Genomic DNA, 21,708 nt, shown 5'->3' on the forward strand with positions numbered 1-21,708 from the left:
AAAGGGGTTTTCTTTTTGTTGTTTCTCTCCGACTGTTCGTTTGTTTAAATCTGTTTATTCACTATTTTTTCATCTGAATACGGTTACAGTTCAGGATGCTGTTTGGATGTTTTTTGTTTGTGTGTGTATGTCTTTGTTTTACTTTTCTTTTGTCGGGAGGGAGAGTGAGTTGGGGATGCTTTTTTTTATCAAGTTTTCACACTTACCGCAACAGCCCGATGGGGCTTCGCTGTTTACAAGGTCGTTTTTTTGAAATATGAAAAATATCACTCAATTATCCCAATAATATTTCGTGTTTTTCATTTCATGATTTTTTTCTGTTGTTTTTATAATTTTATCATAGTTTAACGAGTGTTTAAAAATTAACTTAATAACTTTTTATCCCACCATTCTCACACACCGCCTGTGTGAGCGGAAGCTTACGGTTCGCCTCGTTGTTCACCCTTCGCTGCAATGGTTTGACCATTCACCGGTGTGCGATTTTGCGCTTGGCTGCACTTACGAGAAGGTTTTCACTTTCCTTCCCATTACCAAGGTACCGTTTTTTTTTTACACAGTTGTTTTGCAGCCCTTTTTCCACGTTCTCGCTTCCCTTTCGCTAGCCTTTTGATTTATCTAAGGTCGGTTTTTAAATCTTTGCTAATCTTTGCCATTCGCATTCCCCTTTGCTTAGCCTTTCCACAACGCTGCGGGTCCTAGGTAGGGTCCGGTTTTATGGCCACGTTTAATTCATTTAAAATTTACTTACTCCTTTTGCTTTCGCGCTATCCGAACTGGAGCCGCCTCGGGCAGACTGACTGTGTCCGTGTGTGTGTATTTTTTTTCTCTCTTTTTTGTTTGTTTGTTTTGTCTATACCTAAGGAGATACCTAAAGTTTAAATCATTTTAACAGACTTTTGCTTAACTTACACGTTAATGCGTTTCCCGTTCCCGGTTTCGCTTTCCTTCTTCGCGGCGTCCCATTAGCCATGCGACAACTTCATTCGTTTCCCTCCCGTCTTCTCCTCTCATAAGCATTAGTACTGCCGAACGGTCGTTTAGGTCTCGCAGTTCTCCTTCGTCACGGATTTTTTTTTTTGCGGAGTATCTTGTAATCGGCATTTTTCTTCTCCCGATGGCGGCCATCACGTTCCAGCTGCACGACCTAATTTATTTAGTGGTTGCTCATATATTTCTACCAGATGGTTTATGTTAGTGCGTTTGATTTTGTTTTTTTTTTGTTTTGCTTGTTTGTTTGGGGGTTGCCTGTTGTTTGTTTGCTAGAATAAATTTACAACTAACCAGCACACGCTTGGTAAAACGTGAACAAGTGGGTTTTCTTTTTCGGGGATGAGTGTGCTTGCGTTTCATTAAAATGATGGCATGCATCTTAAATGGCTGGCCGCTTCTTTCTCGTATGGTTTTCGGGGGATATCCTTGGCCGTAGAGTTATTTTGCAATGGAAACGTTTCTTTTCCTACGGTTTGTATGATCTTATGTTACGCTTGTCTGCATGTGGGTGTGTTTTTTTGTGAGTTTGCCTGTGTAGTGTTGATCTGAGCGAATGATGTGTTGAATTACTTGACACCCGATCAGTCGGTTCGTTTCGACCCACGATCGATCCAGCGAGTGTGAGACACTTTCCCTAAAGATTTCCGAGATGATCCTCGCGAAGGATGGACTGGAAGGACACGGAGAGATATAGAAAACGTAAACTGCGGCCGTCGCCACGATGTGCGTGAGTAGAAAAGCGAACTGAGTCTCATCGAACGGCACGCGGTCGTCCTTGCTGCGTTGGCCTCAGTCGTTGCGTGACCTCACACGGTCCCTGCCCGGAGCATAGTACATGCTGCTCGCTATGCGCTGCCGTCTGCCTCGGGGTCCTGCTGGCCGTTCGCCAGCGGTGATTGTGGTGGTGCCAGTCCAGTGGAAGCTTCCAGAGGTAGTGCGAGCAGGCGTGCTGACGGGATCGACTGCTGCACGACGACGACGACGACGACGACGACGGCAAGGGGCACGTTCGGTGCACTGGGAGGAGCAAGGAGTGCCTCGTGTGTGGCGAGGCCGGGAAGCGGAGCGTAAGCTCGCAGGACAACCGGGTGTGCGCGGTGCGTGCGAACGAGGCGACGCTTAACACGGCGCGGCGAAGCAAGAAGCAGGCTACGACGAGACCGGCCGCGGTGTCCGGCCAACCCGGCCACCGGAAGTGACCGGCAGACGCAGCATACCGATGGAGCAGAGCAAGGACGACACAAGCGCCGACGCCAGCACCAAGAGCTGATGGTTGTGCGGCGTGCGATGATGCGGTTGTCCCGCGCGCTGCATTGCTGCTGGGTACTCCCCTGGAAACGGAATGGGAAACACCTGTCAAATTTTTCCCTCAAACTGTTCTTAACCAGTTGGACAGAATGTATCATTTATGGTGGAAATGGAGGCCGACATAAACCACTGAGCAAACCGCCTTTTCATTCATAATGTGAGATGAAATTCCATCTGTTCTGCATGCTTCCATCATGCATCTGCAAACTGAATCGTTAAATTTTTGCTGCAAAGTTTGAGAAAAGTGCGAATTTTATTTCTTTTTGATATCCTCTAATCAAATTGTGTGTCATTTCCATTGTAGGTGCTAGGTAATCGTGTATTATTTGCGAAAGATATTTTATTGAAGAGAACACAATCAACGCTAAGTAATTTTGCATCTCCAAATATCATAAGTGTGTGCTTCTAAAAAAACGGATATAGGTCTTCGATAACCTCAGGAGATTAATTTATGTATTTCCCGGGCAGTTTCGATGAGAAACTATTCAAAACAAATTTTTGCAGAATTTCGTGCTCTGTGGAGTGCAGCTAGAATTATAATTATTTAAATTTCGCAATCCAGCAGAAAACACCACATTTCAAAAAATGCATCAACATGGGACATACATCAATAAGCTTGATAGATTTTTTCTGAGTCGTCAAATTTTCAACAATATCATAAGGTACGTGAGAGTGTTAAAATCTCAACGAAAATTATGAATTTATCATAAGCATTCGATGCAAAGCTGAACAAGTGAGCTAAAATGTGAAAAATCATAGAAAGGTTGGTTGTAATAGATAAATTCTTTTCAGATAATTAGTTTTTAGTACATTGTTTTCCACTATTCCATCAACGCGTTCAAATAAAAGTTAAATTCTATTGTATCAGGGTTTCAGTTGCTCCTGTTAGTATTCCTGTAAAAGTATGGAATTTGAAATTAAAACAAGATAGCATTTGTCCGATAGTGAAAGTAATCTGCTAAGGTGCTAGAACCAGAGAACATTTATGAATACAGATCAATTTTTTCTCATTACATTAAGCAAGTCACGGGATTTCATTAGTCTCAAGGTTGATTCACAAAAGTAATTCCAGAGCGTCTACCAAACACAGTCTCCGAAACAATTTAGAAAGTTCTTCCAAACCGCTTCGGTTGCAGATGCCTCGCACTAGGCAGATGGCTTGCAGGGCAGTCCATCTATCTCGTGCTCAAACAAAAGAGCTTATTGGTAAAGTTGGAACGAATCAGAAATTAATTTTCCATAATCATTTCCATCACGGTCCGTTCATTTGATCGGGAAAGTTTTTGCCAATCATCCCGGAGCCCGATGGCGGGTGCCAAACGGAGCTGCTGGTTACATCTCGCAACGGTCGGGAGGCGCTTGCTGTACACCGAACCGGCCACCAGTTAACATAAATCATATCCCCGCCCTCCGTTCACCCCTGGGGTGTTGCTGACCACCCTGGATCCGAGACCCGAGAGACTGTCGGTCTGCAAATGAGCCGAGATGAGATATTAACAAATTTAATATTGACCTTCGGCCGGACGGGTCGGGCGGAATGGGGGAGGGGGGCGCAAATTGAGCCAGGAAATGTGTTTAAGTTGGTTACCGGCGGCCCGCACTTCGCCTGTTGGCACAATTCATTGGCGGGGTTTACGAAAACGCTTCGGCCGGATACGGTTTGGTTCGGTAAATAAAGCTCGAAAGCGGCTTATCGGTGCGTCCTGGCGTCCAGTGACTTCTGCCGTCTTGCGACGGAAGGTTGCCGTCTTGCGAGAATGGTCTCCGAGGGCGATGCGTACCGGTGCTGCTCCCGAGTTCGGTCCGGTCGTTCCAGGGAAATTTCCAGCACTTCCTGCGAATCGATGCAATTTTCATCCATTCGGGAGTGTTTAAGATCTTGCTGTTTAACTATCTACGCTTTTCCCGCTCGTCCATCGTATTCCAATCACAAGTAACCGACACGATACGGACATGGGAAAGCGTTTTCCCAAGCTTCTGATCAAGCCCGCCCTAGCGGCAAATGCGCCCAGGGACCATTTCGGGCTGAACGATGGTGATTTATTGACAATCTTCTGAGCGACCGGTTTGGCAGATGCGAAAAGTCTCTCCAAAGGATGCGTTTCTCGGAACCGGGCTTCAGTGAGAAAATCACACGGCTTCACTCGAGACGACCAGCCGTTTGAAGAGGTTTCCAAACAACGACGGCCAGACACGCCGGGTTCCGACAAGAATGTTTCTCCGAAGGATTCCTCCAAGCCGCTTGTGGGCACCGTAAGTGCTAAGTGGGAACGGAGTAACCGTTACCCGGGATCCGTTGCCCGTCAAGGGCAACATTTTATCAGACACAATCGTAACGAAGCGCACCCGAACGGTCCCGGCCCGGTCCATCCGTTATCATCGTCTTCGGGCTCGCAATCTAATAAAAGTCCATTATTGGAACGATCAATCAAGATTCAAAATGTAAGGCAATATAAACGAGACCTTTGAGACGTTTGCGCTGGCACGAAGGGCTGGCCTTCGTCGTAAAAAACGGACAGTGGAATTTTCTGCGAGGACGATCCGCCACCGACAGCCCACAAGGTACTGCTCACGATGGCAGCGTGAGAGAGAACAATGTGCACGTCAGCCATGTCGTGGGACCATCCGTGGAACCTCGATCCTCACGGTGAAGGCGGTTGTGCGGTCTGCAGTGGTTCATGCTCACTCATGTTGGGAAATAAATTAGTCGACCTACCGTTTAGGACGTGCACGGTGACACTTTTACTTTTGGCATTGGACGGATTGCACGTGTACTGTCCGGAATCCGATGGCCGTGCGTTCTGGATGAGCAGAAACGATGTCGTCGTGTCACCTTTCTCGGTGATGACCGAGACGCCGCCGCGAGGTGAATCGTAGCTGATAATCTGAAAAGGATAGAAAATCTGGTTAATTACAAGAGCTTTGTTATCGATGAGCAAAATCTTACCGTTTAGCAAAAATTTTAATTAAGAGTCAAGATTTAAATATGCAATTAGTGTAAGGAAATTAAAAAAATGAAAAAATAAACGAAGCACTCAAATAAAATGTAAGGCTCCTGCATGTTTAATTAAATTGTTAGTTTTATGAGTTTCGTTTGGATTACTATATAAATTATATTGGTTTAGTTTAAAAATAAGTTTACAGGTGGCTGAGTGCAACTTTTAACGCCGCATGTATCTCGAATATGTCATTATTATTGACTGACTTCATTTGATTGGTTTTTATTAGTAAGTAATGCGCAGGACAACGCATATGTTGGACAACGTTGAAGAAGTTCTGTTTTAGTATTCTGTCATTCATATCGAAAAGTTAAAGCTTCAATTGAAAACCTGGTTCCGGTCACGGATCGTCCTCAACCTCAACAACAAACGCAATAGAAGTGAAAGACTTCAAGTGGTTAAACAGTTAGAAAAATTAAGAACAGATAGGAAGTGTTAATCGGGATCAACCACTTAAAAAACAAGGCACAGAGCTTGTTGAAATTGACCAATTTAAAAGATCAGTATCTTCAACTTAGCTCATATTTTCCAACGATCCTCCATTACTACTAATAGAAATCAAATCGATAAGCAAGTATGGACCGAGTCAGCTGCCGTAAGTTCAACTGACTGGTTGTCAAAATATTTACTATTCCATAATAAAACAAAAAAGTTTTACTTTTTTCCATTTCATCGATTTTTTTATTGGACAACGTTTTTTTTAATGGAAACGTTATAGAAGCAAATACACCTTCGTTTATATTGCAAAGCCTTCTGTAAAGAATAAAATGACCTACATCACCAAATTTAACCATCGTTTAAAAGTATATAAAGCTGCTTGTTGAGTTGTATTAAAATCCCGTATTTTGCCGTGTATAAAAACCCGCCTGATGAGTAGTTCAATGTTTGTGGAATTTTTTTTTTATTTCTGTACTACACAATTACATCAGTTGTATTGTTATAATTTAATTATGAATGAATAATAATCCATGAAGCCAACACCAATGTTGTCATCTTTATTTGCAAAAATTACATTTATTCTATCTAAAAGTTACTTTTAGCAGTGATCATATTTATTTTCTTCTCATTGTGTGTTCAAAGATCATTTTCAACGTTTACTTGTGCATAAAATAGTTAACAGTGAACGTTTAAATGTGGGTAACTTCCGTTGAACGGAACATATCGTCACGATACACAAAACCACCCAGGATATGCATATTGTCGCTTTCTCTGCAGCACAATTCCATTGGCCTGACAGGCGATTTGCATGATTAATGAATCCAGTAATGTTTGCTCCCCGGCCGACCGAAAGAAACGGTTCATTGAAGTGCCGGAAACTGGATGAAAGACGAGGAGGAGTTTCGTCTGGCATCGTCCCTGGCACCGGTGCTGGTCTAATGCACCATGACCAAGTGATTTTTCCCTTTACTTTCTCATGCCGGTGCTAAAGGTCGCATGTTTCTCTTGCACACAGAGGCTACTTGTAGCGCGCCCCGTCAAAAACGTCGACAACTAGACAACGTCCCCTGCTATTCGCTGCTACTTGTTGATTGAGCTGTTCGTGGCAGGAAAAAAAACAACCATCCACTAATGATGACGCTGGTGACACTCGCCCCCACGAACGGCAATGATGATGGCCGACCGATCAACTATGCTTCCGACAGTTGTGGTTAGGTGTTCATAATGGTGCTCCAAATGAGAAGTAGTGGAGCAAATGGCAAAAATAGTCCCAAGCTTTGCAACAGAGATGCAAATAAATGAAGCTCCTGGCCGGTTCATACTACATTTAGTTCCCGTAATCATTGTCATTAGCCTCAGTAATCATCATCAATCTGGACGTTTAGTAACACGGTCAGATTTGTACCCAACAGTGTTGTTCGTTCCGATTGCTTCATCCCCGGACTCTCTGGTATTGGTACGCAAACCTCGGAAGGTGTGCACTTGCTTGCCGAGCGTGTTTGCTTGTGTGTCCACACAACTTCGTGTCGGATGTTTGCGTGCCAACGTACACTATGCTCCTGCTGCTGGTGGTGGTGGTGGTGGTGGTCAGTACTTTGCTGGAAAAGCTGGGTCGATTTTTTCTGACCATCGACAACGGGATTCACGCTGCCGGACCATATCAGGCTTATTGCAAACAAGGCCAACGGGTTCCCCAGCCGGAAGGGCGCACAAAAAAAATCATTGCCCACCCTCAATCCGACACCTGCACCGGCGTCCAACTTTCCTCAACCCCTTTCGACCTGCAAGCCATTGGGGACGTAATTTTGTTTCATGAATTATTGATGAGCAAATATTTGAGAGTTGCGCAGCTGTTTACACTTGATCAGGCCTCACCACCATGCTGCTTGGCGTATGATGTTCGAAGCGAGGTATGACGCGGCTCCTGCCAGAGGTGTCGGTTTATTTTAGGGTTCAGACTCCGTTTGTTGCCACAACGAATCTCTACCCACTATCCATTTGGTTTGGGATCTCGCTCGTAAGTCGTCCACATCACTGCTCATGCTCCGCTAATTTCTTGCCTACCGCATGCTGCCTTCTGTAAAGCTTAAAATCGGCCATGTTTCCAGCGGTTGATTTTGCGCTCCTTCCCCAGGTACGTGTACGGACGTTTTTTTAGCTATTTTATTTTGATAAAAAGCCACGTTCATTCTGCAACAGGTTTAGCGCAATATCCAGCACCACCGGAACGGCCAGCATCCGGCATCCGGTTTCCGGTGTGGATCAACAACATCAACAGTATCAGATTTAACGAAAACACCCTCGCATGTTGGTGAACAATATAATAAAAATGGCGCCTCACCAGGGGTTGGAAGCTTACGCAATCTCTGTGGTTAAAAATTTTCATCAAGTGGTAGCAAAAGTTGAACCCTATTTGGTTCAGTTGGCAGGAAGCGAGCACAGGAAATGCCGTAACTAGTAACCAAGTGATGGGACTTCATGAAACGCTACGATAAGCACCAATAACTTTACCTCCGTATGTAGGCAATGAATCTATCTGGGACAGTGTGTTGATGCCACATTTAGAAAAATAATTACCATTCTGAAAGTTTTCGATAAACTTGTTTCTGGTTTGTTCACCGATACTATGAGGGCTTTATAAATATTATAAATAAATATAAAATTAGAAGCGCTTCTCTATTTGGAAAAAGCTTTGTGCCATATTAATTCTTTTTATTATTATTTTTAAAACCTGACATATTTTTCTGTGATATTTTATTTAAAACGAAATTTAATTTCCAAGAGGTTTGAATTCATTCATTGATAGTTGATTCCATAATGTCGTACTAATTTGATTTCAACTAGTTGATAAACATGTTTACTACTAAATATAGAAAGAAGAATAAATAAATCTAAATAAATAAATTGTAACACAAACTGATTCGCTAAGGCCCATTAAAGGCTTGATTTTTTAAAATTTTTAATCCGTTAAACTTTTGTTCACAGTGTTTTAAATATTTTTTTTAAATTTTCGTAAGTATTTGAAATGGAAGCATATGGTTTGGTTTCGTTTGTTTCTCTCGCTGGTCATTGGAATTTTGTTTAACGCTACTGTACGGTTCACTCTTACTAAGGACGGATTACTCTTTGCACATTCTCTTGGTGTTTCTTACATCGTCGAGGCTCTTTCTGTATTCTGTATGTGATATTCAGTCAATGCTCTCGGTCTACTTGTCTATGTACACATTATGGCTGCACTGAATTCGGTACATTAATTCATTTACGATTATTTTGACCGCTATTTCAATTTTAGATTGTAAAATCCCAAAATCGGTTGAATTTTTTTTTTCAAAACGAAAAACTTAATATCTAAAATTGTATTCTAACACAAAAATAAAAGATTTTTCATTTCCAGTTCCTAGAACCAAATTGACCAAGTTTGAAGAGTTTTTAGATAATTTTGTAGTTTTTCAGGAAATTTAAAATCCGCTATTGACTTTGTAGAATATTTATTATTTATTTTTTCGGGTTTTGGGATTTTAGACGCACCTTCCCTGCTAACTCGGTGTAAAGCAAAATAGATCGAATTAAAGTTCTTTTCAGCTTTTAATTTTTTTAAATGCAAAAAGTAAGTACAGAAAAAAGGGGCAGTAGAAATCAAATACATTAAATAACTATTTCATTTATTTACGATACAAAATGATGCCTTTGGTGTTTTAAAAAGTATGGTCAAAGTCGATCACTTCAGAAAAATCAAAAGAAAGAAAAAGAATGAAAAAGTCAAACATCTCCTCGGTTCCGGGTCATTACGGTAGCGTCTCGTAAAGATGCAATGTGAGCACCTTATTGGAGTGGTTCCGACAAAACCCTGACGCTCGGGGTACCATTTTGACTTCCTGCGCCAAAGCGCTGTCAGCAAGTCCGCTGACGGGACCGAGGATTTTAATTTTCCACCTGACGGACCAACCCCGTCAACGAGCGTTGGACTGACAGTTCGAATTCCTAGCGTTGGCTTTTGTAGTTGAGCTTGGGGGATTGTGTCAGTGTACGTGCATCCGACATCGTGTTCAATATCCTATTAATTCATTTAGTTTTAGCTCATCTTTTCGCCGTTTCGAGGTGTGCCGCTTTTTCGACACACACACACAAACGCACCTTGCAATGCAGTGTCCGGTCCTTCCGTACGTTCGATTAAACAGTCCTGCAGATGGCACACCGTCCGAGAGGGCATCCGCATGGTCTCCGGATCGATCGAAACGGCCGAGGACGAGTCGGTGGCGTAGCCAACGCTATGCTTAATCTACCTGTCCATGTCTAACGGGCAGTTTCGACTGCGGGTGCATCAGTGCTCGTAAACGGTACCGTGGAACCCATTTGCACTGTCATTTATGCGGCCCCGGCTTCCACCGCGCGGCAAGGCCGCGAGGATGAGACCGATGGCCGGTGACGCTTATAGCCGGTGCAGCAGCCGAACGCAGCGCGCAACGGTGCATCCATGAATATGGTAATGGATTTTCCGGGAGAATGGAGTTCCCGGGCGGAATATAAATTAGCGAACCAAGGTGAAACCAGATCCCCGATCGCTCCGCTGCACCGTGCTTTGCTGGGTGGTGTCGATTTTTCGAATCCAATTTTTTCTTTTCGGTTTTGATTTTGGACATTCTTTCTTCTCCCACCGTCCGCTATGGCAACAGTATCAACCGTGGCATGACCGCTTACTGGTTGTGGACTTTCTTTTTCGGGGATGAAAAATGAAACAAAAAATCATACTAAAACTTCACGAACCTTTCACCGTTTGGCGTAATTCCGTAATGCTTATTACGGAAATGGAGAGGATTTTATCCTGCCCATGTGCCGCAAGGGCGCAACGAGCTGCAAAAAGAGGAAAATCATGCACATCATGTGCGAAAAAAGAGAGCGTTGGTGAACGATCCGAGTCGTTCCGTTGGTCGGGATTATCCTCGATACGTGCAGCGCTACGGGTTCAGGACAGTAGTATGTGAGGAATCAATTACTTCATTAGGTGTGTCGGTAAAAATCAATTAGCCTGCGATGCATACCCATCCGAAAGCAAGTGCTTTTCACATTTAACTTTTACATACTGTGACTGCAGAAAAGAGCAGGTATATCATACCATATGGCTCATTTTACTCAATTTGTTCGACAGTAACATGAAGGTGAATTTAAAATTACTAAATTCAGTCCAGCTTTAGTGTGTTCAATTAGTATAAGGAAAACAAATATCTTTGTACTAGATAATATGGGCACATAGATTACAATTAATCAATGTTTCGGGTGCGATCAGTAGAACCAAGTCAGAAAATTAGGAAAACTGTATTTGTAGAATGCATCTTGGGTGCTCTTAGGCACATTTAATTTGCAACAGAGAGCATACTACTCGTTTAATTACTTACCGCGTTATTATGGTTCCAGAAGATGTACGCGGGTGGCTCTGGCGAGTCCTTTACAACGCATGTCAAATTTATCGTTGAGCCGCTCTCGATGTACAGATCTGGCGCGCCAATGATTTCTGTCGAAGGTTCTGTAAATGAGAAAGAACGTTAACGGTTCATTATGAATGCAATATTAATTTTAGCAATAGTTCATTAATTGTTATACGCGCGATTTTTTGCAGGAAGCAATCAGTAGTTCCAGTTCGTCAATGAATTCATCGGCGAGTAATAAAACAATATTTTTAATATCGGAAGAGGTAGAACTGTTTCAGGTATAACGAGTACTTGGATATTCCTCTACCGATACATAAGTACTATTTCCTGTTAACTCATTATTTATTTTATAAAAATCCAAAAAATCTTAGCCATTAATAGGCAAATAAGTTCCATTAACTCGGTGGATCATTATTGGTTGTCTGGAATACTATTCAGATACAATTAACTTATATGCCGGTTAATATGCCGGTTATCGGCCATTATTGCAACTCTCGCAACTTCTTGGCCGGATTTCGGTTCTCGATAATGAAAAAGCAAGCGTTTGCTTCAAACTATCATAGCACGCGTTAAAAGCCTTCGCTTTATTTGTCCGTTTTCGAGCCAAGAAAAAAGCCATCCACTTTCTTGGCTCCCTATATACCTTCTTGATCGGTGGCAGAGGTGACCCGGCGAGCTTTTTTGTCCCTCCACATATTACCGGTGTCTTATATGTGGCTTGCAAACAACATTATTCAAATGTAGCAAACGGCTTGAGTAAACGAAATATGTTTGCATCATAACGATTCGAAAGAAGTTCGCATTTCTTTTTGTTTTGCTAAATTTGTGAAATCACCGCAAGGAAAATGAAAATTTCTTATTTATATTCAAATATTTCGAAATTTGTCTGCTTTTAACAAAGTGAGTCAGCCGATTAAGAAATTGAATCCTTGTCTTAAAATAAGAACGGTACAGACCGTAAAAACCGTTCGGAAAGGAAACTCAATACCCTCGACGTAGAGCAAACGCAATCTTCTTACGGTGCCAAAGTAAAAGTCTAAGAAGCTAGGCTATGCAACACAAAGTACAAGACGATGAAACGTGAGAAAAAAAAATGCTTAAACAACAACGAAAACTCTAAAAAGCACCCCGGGAAGCCTGCCAACAAACTCACACAATCTGAGAAACCTGATAACGAAACCGATGGGTAGAAAAAAAAAACATTCTCACCAGTCAGTCTCAGTCGTTCGCTTGAACTTCCAGTGTGTGTGTGTGTGTATGGCACTGTTTTTCAACCCTTCCAACAGGCCTGTACTCTTTGGATCGATTGCATTCGCCTGCTTGGCGGTGTTTCGTTCGGATCGGAAACGTTGGACGTTGCTTTTCTTTTCCCTTCCATTATTTGCCGCTATTTCATGTTGGGAAGATTTATGCCGTGCTTCACCTGCCCGATGTGCCACCCGAAATGGCAGAAGAAAAGCGCACGGGAGGTTTTTCTTCGAGCCCCGGTATTGCCTTTCACAACTCGATACACAACGAACGCGGGGACGGAGGAAAGGAGGAACGGTACGGAAAGGAATAAGGTAGCTTATGTGTGGCCTAAGCCCACCGACATAAGGACATTCACACACAACGAAAACACACGGTGAAGGAAGCGGCAAGAAAACCCTGCAACAAAGGTATACCTGGGCTAACGTTGGGGTGTGTGTGTGCTTGTGTGTGGCATTGTTTTGGCAGAATTTTCAATTCGTCCCCAAAACTGGACCCAGCGGTCCGTTTTGTGCTCGTGGACAATATTACGTTTCTGGTTGGGGCGTCCGGTTTCGCTTGGCTGAAAAACATTCCTAGAAAACAGCACGCCCGCAGGGAGGCTAAGGAATCCGTCAGGGAAAAGGGTTACCGTACGATGGGTGGGTGAAACGTGGGATGAAAAGACAAAAAAGTGTTGAATTTATGCGAAGAGAGCGGGGGCACGATCCGTGCGACGGGTGGACGGGTCGGATGTCTTGGGTTCTTTTGTCTACAAAACTTCCAACGCCGTTTGTTTGCCTTTCACTGCGAAGGATCGCTTTCGATGGTCGGGAGGTTTTGGAGCATTCACCATTTCACCATCGGCTTATTACTAACACGGGGAGTAATAAATCAAATATTTTCACTTGATTCTATTTCCTTCCCGACGCAAAACCCGTCAGCTGTCTCCGTCCTCGGCCCCTCGCCGGAGGAAATGATTGAAAACAGAACGGTTTGATTGCGTCGCTCTCCTTTTTCACCTCGGACTTCGAACCCGGAGTTGCAGGTTGTGATCTCTTTCGCTCCCGCTCCGTATGATGCTACCGGAAAGCCACGTAGGGATAGCACAGGGAAGGATTCCTTGTCTCGCAAATCGATAAGAAAATCGTCGAGGAAAATTCGTGCTAATTCCGTAGCGTAGCACATCCGTGCGCCACTACATAGCACTCGATCACCAGCCAACCAAATAGCATCCGGAATCGAAGGAAGGAAACGGTGCCGAACATCGACATCGGGCTGTCACTGGGGAAAATGGATGTTATTTTAATCCCGCGTATATTAACCCGGATGCTTGAGCCGCCGGCCGGAAAGCGGCTCCCGCCGGGACGATGTGTGGAATTCCCCATTATCGGAATTTATGATAATTCATCAATTAGTATTTTTTTCCCGCCGCTTCTCTTAAGCACAGCTTTGAGCGTAATCACGCAGCTGCAACCATTCACATGACGTGCGCGATAATGGGAACCATGCGGTTCAGCTTTAAGACAAGCTTAATGTTTGAGCGGTTTCATTCCATGCGTTCAATCGTTTATCTGCCTTAAGTGAAATTATATTTAATTGAAAAAAGGTAATATGTTTCATATGAATTTAGCCTAAAATGGGAAGAATCTTACATTAAGATGGATTAAGTTTTCCCATTAAGCCACTCGTCATGCACCGTAAAGGTATTTTTGATTTTGATACTCAGAACGTATAAGTTTTTTTCAAGCTAAAATTTATTCAAATGTTTCATAAACTTTATCAACAAGTGTCGAAAAACAGTAATGAACACTGTGGGGCTTGTAATAACTTTGCCAAATGTACAAGCATTCTTGATCTGGTTACTGTTACGTTGTTCGAGAATGCGTATAATTTAGTAAATTAGTTTATATTTTATGGTACTGCTAGCTTGGCGCTCAGGCGATGCTCCGTGAAGAAAGGATTGAGAAAATAATCGTGGTTTCTTGAGAGATTTTAATTTAAATGAGTTATTTAATTGAGTAGTTTAAAATTGTTGATATTTAAACGATTTTTCCGTGTTGTATAAACCTTGTTGAATAACTTTACTGGATACACCTTGGCATATGTTTCAATTATAAAATATAGAAGATTTTATTAAAAACGTAATCAAATAAATTTTCAACAACATCTACAGTGCTTTAACTTAATGTGTGGAAAGTTACAAAACCGACGGCTCAGTCTAGGTAGAGTTTTTAGTGTACACAAAACTCCACACATATAAAAAATTAAAATATATTAATAGATTTGTTGACCTAAAGTATGTATGCAAATGGTAGCTGACCATTTATTTATCCATCGCAGGGAAATATTTTGATTGTTGCAATGGAAATGCATCGAACAACATATGCGGTTGAAGCAATGGAAAAAGTTAGTGTGCTTTAGTGCACACAACGAGGAGCAATCGTTACTGCGAGGATCGGCCAATAAAGTTTGGCCAAAAGTTTTCCCGGCGATAAGCTAAGCGGGTTTCCTAAACACTTGCACACCCTGTGTAATGGAAGTTTATTTTTGGCCAGTGGAAACTTTCCGCTTCCGGTAATGTTCCTCGCAGGGCATCTCCGGCGGTATCTGGATGGTGCTAACGATGTCCAGAAATAGCTGCCGCTCGACGTACCGTCTCGGAGAATACGGAGTCTAGGCGTACCCGAGTTACACTCGGAATGTTGCTTCCTCCGGCGGTGAAAACTTTCGACCTTTTCCCAACCGGAACCGGACCCGGCCTGGATGCCTGGGCTGGAGTTTTGCCACCTTCTCCCGGGGAATCCTTTTAAGCTTCCACGGTCCGCCTTGTCCTCGAAGACACGGACGGAATGCGCTCTCCAATATTTATCGATGGTTTTAATTGCTCCACACTCAGTTTTATGAGTTTGTCGATTAAGCCGTGGTTTGGTTTATTTCTTCCGTATGCAAATGAGCACGGAAATTTATCGTGCCATGTAGCAAGATATGCTGCACATGAGGACGCACGGCCTTGGTCGCACTCGTGCTGCACGAGCTCCTACACCTCGGTCTCGTGGCGTTCCGTGTGCCCCTTTATCCAACATCAGCAGTCAGACAGTGGAGGAAGATGTTGGCAGTGCGGCTGTGTTGGTGTGATTTGATACGGAAAATTGCTTTCGGGGTTTTCCCGTGATTTATTGTGACCCGATCTAGTGGCGATGGATCCTTGGCTGGGCCACGAGCTTTGCTGGCAATCCGGGGAAGATTTGTTCTTCATCACGAGCGTACGCTGGAACCGTGGCGTCTGATTTAATTTCGAGCTTTGGGGTGGGCTGAGGAAGGGATTCTGGTCTAAGAATAAGTGCCCACAATTTACTTCGTGGTGCCATGCTGCACTTAGTGGTTGGCGTAATTATTTTCTGTCTGTAACAGGGTGAGTCGGATGTTACGTCTTCGCTGGACGATCGACGAAGTTTGTGCAGGAAACGACTTAACAAGGATAACACATTAATTTTTTCTCGGGTTTTGCAGTAATTTAACTATAGTTTACGTTTGCATAACAAGTTTGTAAGGAATGAGTATTCTACATTTATAATGCTGATTGTTTCTTGTTAACACCAATCTCTCTCTTTCTCCGTCTTCTTTCACGTAACAACCTTCTGCCCGTTAAGATTTATTTTAGATAGTTTTCTTTGCTTGCGAGAATAGTCAGATTCTATTATATGGAGGGCCGTCTCATCTCAGTTAAGATTCCACCCTTTACCACCGACAGGATGCCTCTGCCCTCTCGGGAAACACTCTATGTCTCTGTGTTGATGTCAATAGCAAATTTCAAAAATCCTAGCGAAGTACGACAAGAAGTTATAAATCCCCAAAAAATGGTCCACGTATGCACAGGATCATTTGAAAGGAAATGTTCCGTTTACAAAAATAATAGTTTTTGTTTCACTATGCTAAGACTATTAGTTTATGTACCTACAGCTCGATTACGGAAGAAATCGCCGATTGTAGCCAAATTTATAATGAAATGAAAAATAGCTTAAATGAAATTGAACAGTGTCACCGTGAATACTAATAGGTTAGTAGCTTAAATTAAACCACAAGAAAATGGAAAAGCACGCTATATAATTCAAATACAAACCCAGTCTTCTGTAAAAAGAAATCATTCAATTTAAAAAATTGAATTTTCCTTACTTTTTTTGCTTTATTTAGTTTTATTCAGTTGGAATAATTTTTTTTGATTCTTTCGTTTACCCTTATAAAAACGTAATAAAAATATCCATTACTCGATTTGAGTTTCTTGTTTCGATACAGCAACTGTAACATTAGGGCAATCAGATAACCTGGTACATGGATTTCTATTCAGCGAAAAACAACTTGGCTACATGAATCATTGTGAATTTTCGTGGATAAAAGTAAACAAATCCTTCCTTTCCCTTTGGCTGCTTTGTCAGGGAGTTTGGGGTTTCGAAAGTGCATCGCTTTGGTGTGTTGTCGTTTCGTTAGCGAAACCGTTGTAAATTCTTGCACATTAGCACCGTTGACGGTCGCTAAATCGCGCTAAGCCTCTTGTTTGTAATTGCCAAACGGGTCGGATTAGGTGCGATTGCATGCAGCTCCCACTTGACGATGTTTTCGGTTCAGATTTTCATTTTATGACCTACGTAATCTAGGCTGTTTTGTTGTACCTATCGAGTGTGTTAATGGTACGATGAACGTAGGTTTAACCGATGTCATTACTTTAGCTTTGTTATCGATTGCAAATGATTTCTGCTGATCATGTGTCACATGTTGGAAATATTTACTCCGTAACCAGGATGATGTCGATGGAATGACAAACTTCGCTTGTATTCAATCCGGAAATGGACGGAAACGACTGTGTCCATCAAATTGGTGAAACTTGTTTGTGGGAGTTGCTAAAACGAAGCCAAAGAATGTTGCCAGAACCTGTGCTTGCTCAAGTTTTCCAGGTTACATGCGAAAAGTTATGCAGGGACAATTACTCAATATTTGAGCGGATAGTAGAGCGTTGTGATTCCTGTAAAATTCGTGTAAACTTCATACACGTTTAAGGTCTCGGGCTTCAGATGGCTTGTCGGTAACCAGGTACGTTATTTCGTACCTGGTATTTATTTCCCTCGTTGTCCGGTTGACAAGGAGAACCAAATTAACTCTAACGTAAATGGTATCAGAAACCTATTGCGTTTCTGGTGCGATCAACAACGCAAGGTATGCAAAAACCCAGGAGCAATCCAACGGGACTGCATTGCAGCAGGATGTTTACACACACCAGTCCATAGAAACGGTATGCTCTTGTTAAACTTTCGTATCCCAGGCAACACATGTGGACAATGAATTCGCGGCTGGAACTGCACTGCATTCGAAGCCAAATTTATCCAGCGAACGGAATATATGGATTCGTAACGTTTACGCTATGACGGTGGATTTTACCGGACCACTTCTGCGAAAAGATGAGGACAGAGACTTGGACCGTACCTTTCGTTACCAATTGCAGCTGGCATTCGCCGACAGCCCGCAGAGCTAAGCCATTGAATTAGTGCAGGGATGTAGTGTCTATGGGAAACGCTGAATTATCGCACCATTACCTCTCACTGAATCCGGTTTCAAACGATACCTTTACAGTAGTCAACGCATTTACAACGGGATCCGTTTCCGATTCAATCCGCATTGTTCAATTGTGGGACAAGGTATGCACATAGGTACACTATGTTGGTATGAGCACGGAGCTATCTGGAGGTAAACTGGTTTTGATTCTGGTGAATAAACAGGTAGTAAAATATTTACTCACGTTTCATACTTGCTTGGCTGTGATAAACATTGCTTTGGAAAACAATTTTCGGTAGCCATTGTGCAGAAGCAGAGTATAAACTGTCTCGGACGGTATGTGTAGTCTCTAAATTCTTTAGTGCCGGTTCACTAGGACTACCATGAAGAATGCTATATGTAAATACCGGGACTTGGCTATTCATTGAATAGCTATTAAAACTTCTAAAGCTTAAAATTTTAAAACTAAAGCTGTTGAAATTTTAAAGTTTAAATTTTAACTAAATTAAAATCATTCTTTACAAACTAATGTTATTTTTAATTTAAGCAATACACATCTCAAACTTTTCAATTAAATTGTTTTCTATGTTGATATGAATATAAATATATTTGAATAAAATGTTTTTGCTTCGAAGGCTGTGAAATACTTCATGCTACACGCGTCATTGTCTGCCATTATGCATCGTGACAATGCGATCAGACTCACATAATTACCATCCCACTTTACCCTCTGAATGCGCTGAATTCAAATGGGCCGTTAAATTTGTTGTTTCATTTCATGCACAATTGCTACTATTGCTTCTGCTTTGATATGCAGATGCACTGAAATGCACCGCGGAATGTTGCATAGCAGTCAAATGGAGCATAAGTTGTAAAGTGCGTGTGTGGAAGATATGAGCCATATTGTTTACCTTGAATACAACAGACTGCTTAATTCGCATAGCTACTGGCTGTGACCGAACACGTTTTGAAAGCATCGAACGCAACATGGTAAACCTTGGCTGAGCTCAGAACAACAAGGAATGAAAAAATGTGTAGCTTCAATGAATCAAAAATTGCGTATGTTTGATCAAATATTGCTCAGTGTTCCGCTGCTAAGGCATGCCTTATGCTGGTTTTAAAAAGCAAAAACGGTTTGAATAAGTTATTGGACTTCTTCCCGATATCGTAATTATTTTAAAATAAATAAATCCCGACATGATGGAAAAACCATGGTAGATGAACATTGCGACTGAACATATAGAAAAGTATACTGAATGTATAATTACTGCAAAACCACTAGTTTTAACAAGCTGAAAAGGCAATTTAGCCTTAGTTCAACCAAAGTGTCCTTGAAAAGTAATCTGAATTATGTGGTTTCCTAAAACTGTGGTTTTGATGGTAGAGATCTGAATCGAATAGTGAAATTATGCGAAATTATATCGAGAATAAGTAAATCGTAACTTAAATTCATCATTTAAAACTTCAAATTTATGCCCTAGTCATTGCAAACCGGCAGAAAACTCCACTGCACCATACACGAAGCCAGCGTAGCCGCTCCCTCAGGTGCTACCGAAACTGAATCGTTGCCTAAAATGTTATCCATTTTTGCACGAAATAAAACAAATCACTTCCATGGCGTTCTCTGACCGGGTGTACAGGTCCAAATTCCCCAGAGTGCACGTGGCGCCATCGGTTTGAACTCTCACCCGGGCCCGGGCGTGTTTGAATGTGTTTCACCCGAGGCCGCCTCGGAGACGGCGGTCACCGAAAAGACTTAACGATGCGGTCAGGGCGTGGGGGAATTAAAATTAATTTAGAAATTGCTCCGAAAGCCACCAGGAAGCTAGCCGACCGGATCCGAGGCTCATTTCCGTGCATGCCCTTGTGCCGTTTGCCAGAAGCTCGACCGTTGGCGCACTGGTTGCTCGGTGACGGACGTCAGGATTCATAGGCAAACCAGGTTCCCGACATTGGCGTGCACTCTCGACGTTAGAGAAAGTTTTCTACTCCTCCCGGCTGCGGACGGTCGGATACGGTACTCACCAATTACGTTCAGATGCACAAAGTGGCTCATGTGGGGCGTTGTCGAGATCTGGCACTCGTAGATGCCGGAGTCGCGATGCTGCGGATATTTGATCTGCAGGCTCCAGTCCTCCGTGTGCGGATGATGTATCGCCCGGAAGCGCTGATCGGAGGTGTACGTGTAGCGGCCCACCGTCAGAAGATGGATGTCCCGATGGCGCACCCAGGACACCTGCAGCAACATCTGTGAAATAGGATGGGAGAGAGAAATAAGGTGAACCATTGTAAACAGAGCGTGAGAGGGTGGACAACGTGTAGGGACAAGCAGTCGGGCTGACGGGTTTGGTCACGGTGTTCCAAAGGTGATCTGATTTATGCTCGTTACACGACATTCCCCGGGATAAGACAACCCATCGGGCCAGCTTGCCGGAAGCGCCTTCGTTGGATACTTCTTTTATTTATTTATGTTTTGCTCCCAGTTCTTCGTTTAAACAACCGGATCATCTGCATGGAACCAGTTCGGCCGCTTTTTCCGACCAGCGTGCATATTTCCTAGGTACCAAAGGTAAATGTTTGCTCTTTGCTGCATCCTGTTTCGGACTAGTTTTTTTTTTTATTTTACCCATTTTTCTGGCTCGAAACAAACTCGGACATTTTGGAACGGTAGAGAGTTCGAAATGGACGTGATCGCTTAAGGTAATTGTTTTTCATTATATCGCAGCGATTTGCTTTTTAGTTTTGCTTGTTTGAAAATAATTTATGATGAGAGTTTTTGCATTGGCATGAAATGGCAGGATGCTTATGTATTTTGTCCTTTTGCTACTGATGGAATAAAATTTGATCAAAGCATTTAGCACAACTTTTTTTTTAAGTTCAATTGATTTTTCATATTCAGAATAAATAATTGGTTTAGGTACAAAGGATTTTATTTGTTGTATTTTAAATATTCCTCGATTATGTTAGAATTGATGGTTAGCATAAATCAAACTTGCCAGACATATAATGTTGACGAGAGTTAAATAAACTCTTTGGAATGAATTTTACTATATTATAATTTCTATTTTAATTAAATGGGAACCAGATGAATTGCTCGATCGCACGGTGTGTGTTTTTAAGACAGTGTAAAATCCCATCTAAGACGGCTTCTAAGGGACTAACTTACGATGTTATTGAGTGTCTCGGTTTATCATTTGGCAACTGCATCCATCGGTACATCTTGTACCGGTGTCGGTATGCTGCCCCGTAACACTTCTCCTACGCGCAGATAATCGAGAAACATGTTTCAACGTCCTTCAAGTTGTCTGCTTTTGGTTAAAAAAATGGTTTCCTCGTTGAGCATGAACTTGGAGCTGGAGAAACCTCTCACTTGTTCCGCCATGACAGGTCGGTCATTGCAGCAACAAGCTGCAAATCGCCGTAGTTTATCATTTTAATAGCAAGTTGGACCAGAGAGCAGACGTCCAGGGCGATACAATGCATAATGTTTATCACAGTCCCGGCCTGCCGGTCTGTTCTTAACAATATCCTGCATGAATTGGCTTGTCAGGATGGTTGGTTGTTGCATAAAGACCAGCAGATGGTCGTTCGAAGGAAACATGCTCTCGGAAAGAAATCGGAAGATGTTCCTAGACGGGAATAGGCATAAAAGAACAATTTTATCCGAATGACTAAAGGTCGATGCAAATTGTATATTCTAAGAATGTTTTTCAGTTGAATTGTTTTGTTGTTTTTCAGTTGAAGTGCTATTGTTTCATACTGGTGTTTTTCTT

The 21,708-nt window shown here is 42.5% G+C and overlaps 1 protein-coding gene across 1 annotated transcript in view; it reads right to left on the reverse strand.

The window, feature by feature from the left end:
* Window positions 1–1,016: 1,016 nt before the first annotated feature.
* The window catches only part of LOC131260551 (uncharacterized), a 77,949-nt gene continuing 57,257 nt past the window's right edge, over window positions 1,017–21,708 (reverse strand). Inside the window, exons 3-6 of the mRNA XM_058262304.1 lie at window positions 19,961–20,183; window positions 11,129–11,256; window positions 5,015–5,183; window positions 1,017–2,343 (exon numbers count right to left, since the gene is read on the reverse strand). Coding sequence (XP_058118287.1) covers window positions 1,742–2,343; window positions 5,015–5,183; window positions 11,129–11,256; window positions 19,961–20,183 — 1,122 coding nt within the window. The 3' untranslated portion in view covers window positions 1,017–1,741. The remainder of the gene's footprint in view (window positions 2,344–5,014; window positions 5,184–11,128; window positions 11,257–19,960; window positions 20,184–21,708) is intronic.

The sequence above is a fragment of the Anopheles coustani genome, chromosome 3, assembly GCF_943734705.1.
Source record: "Anopheles coustani chromosome 3, idAnoCousDA_361_x.2, whole genome shotgun sequence".
NCBI lineage: Eukaryota > Metazoa > Arthropoda > Insecta > Diptera > Culicidae > Anopheles > Anopheles coustani.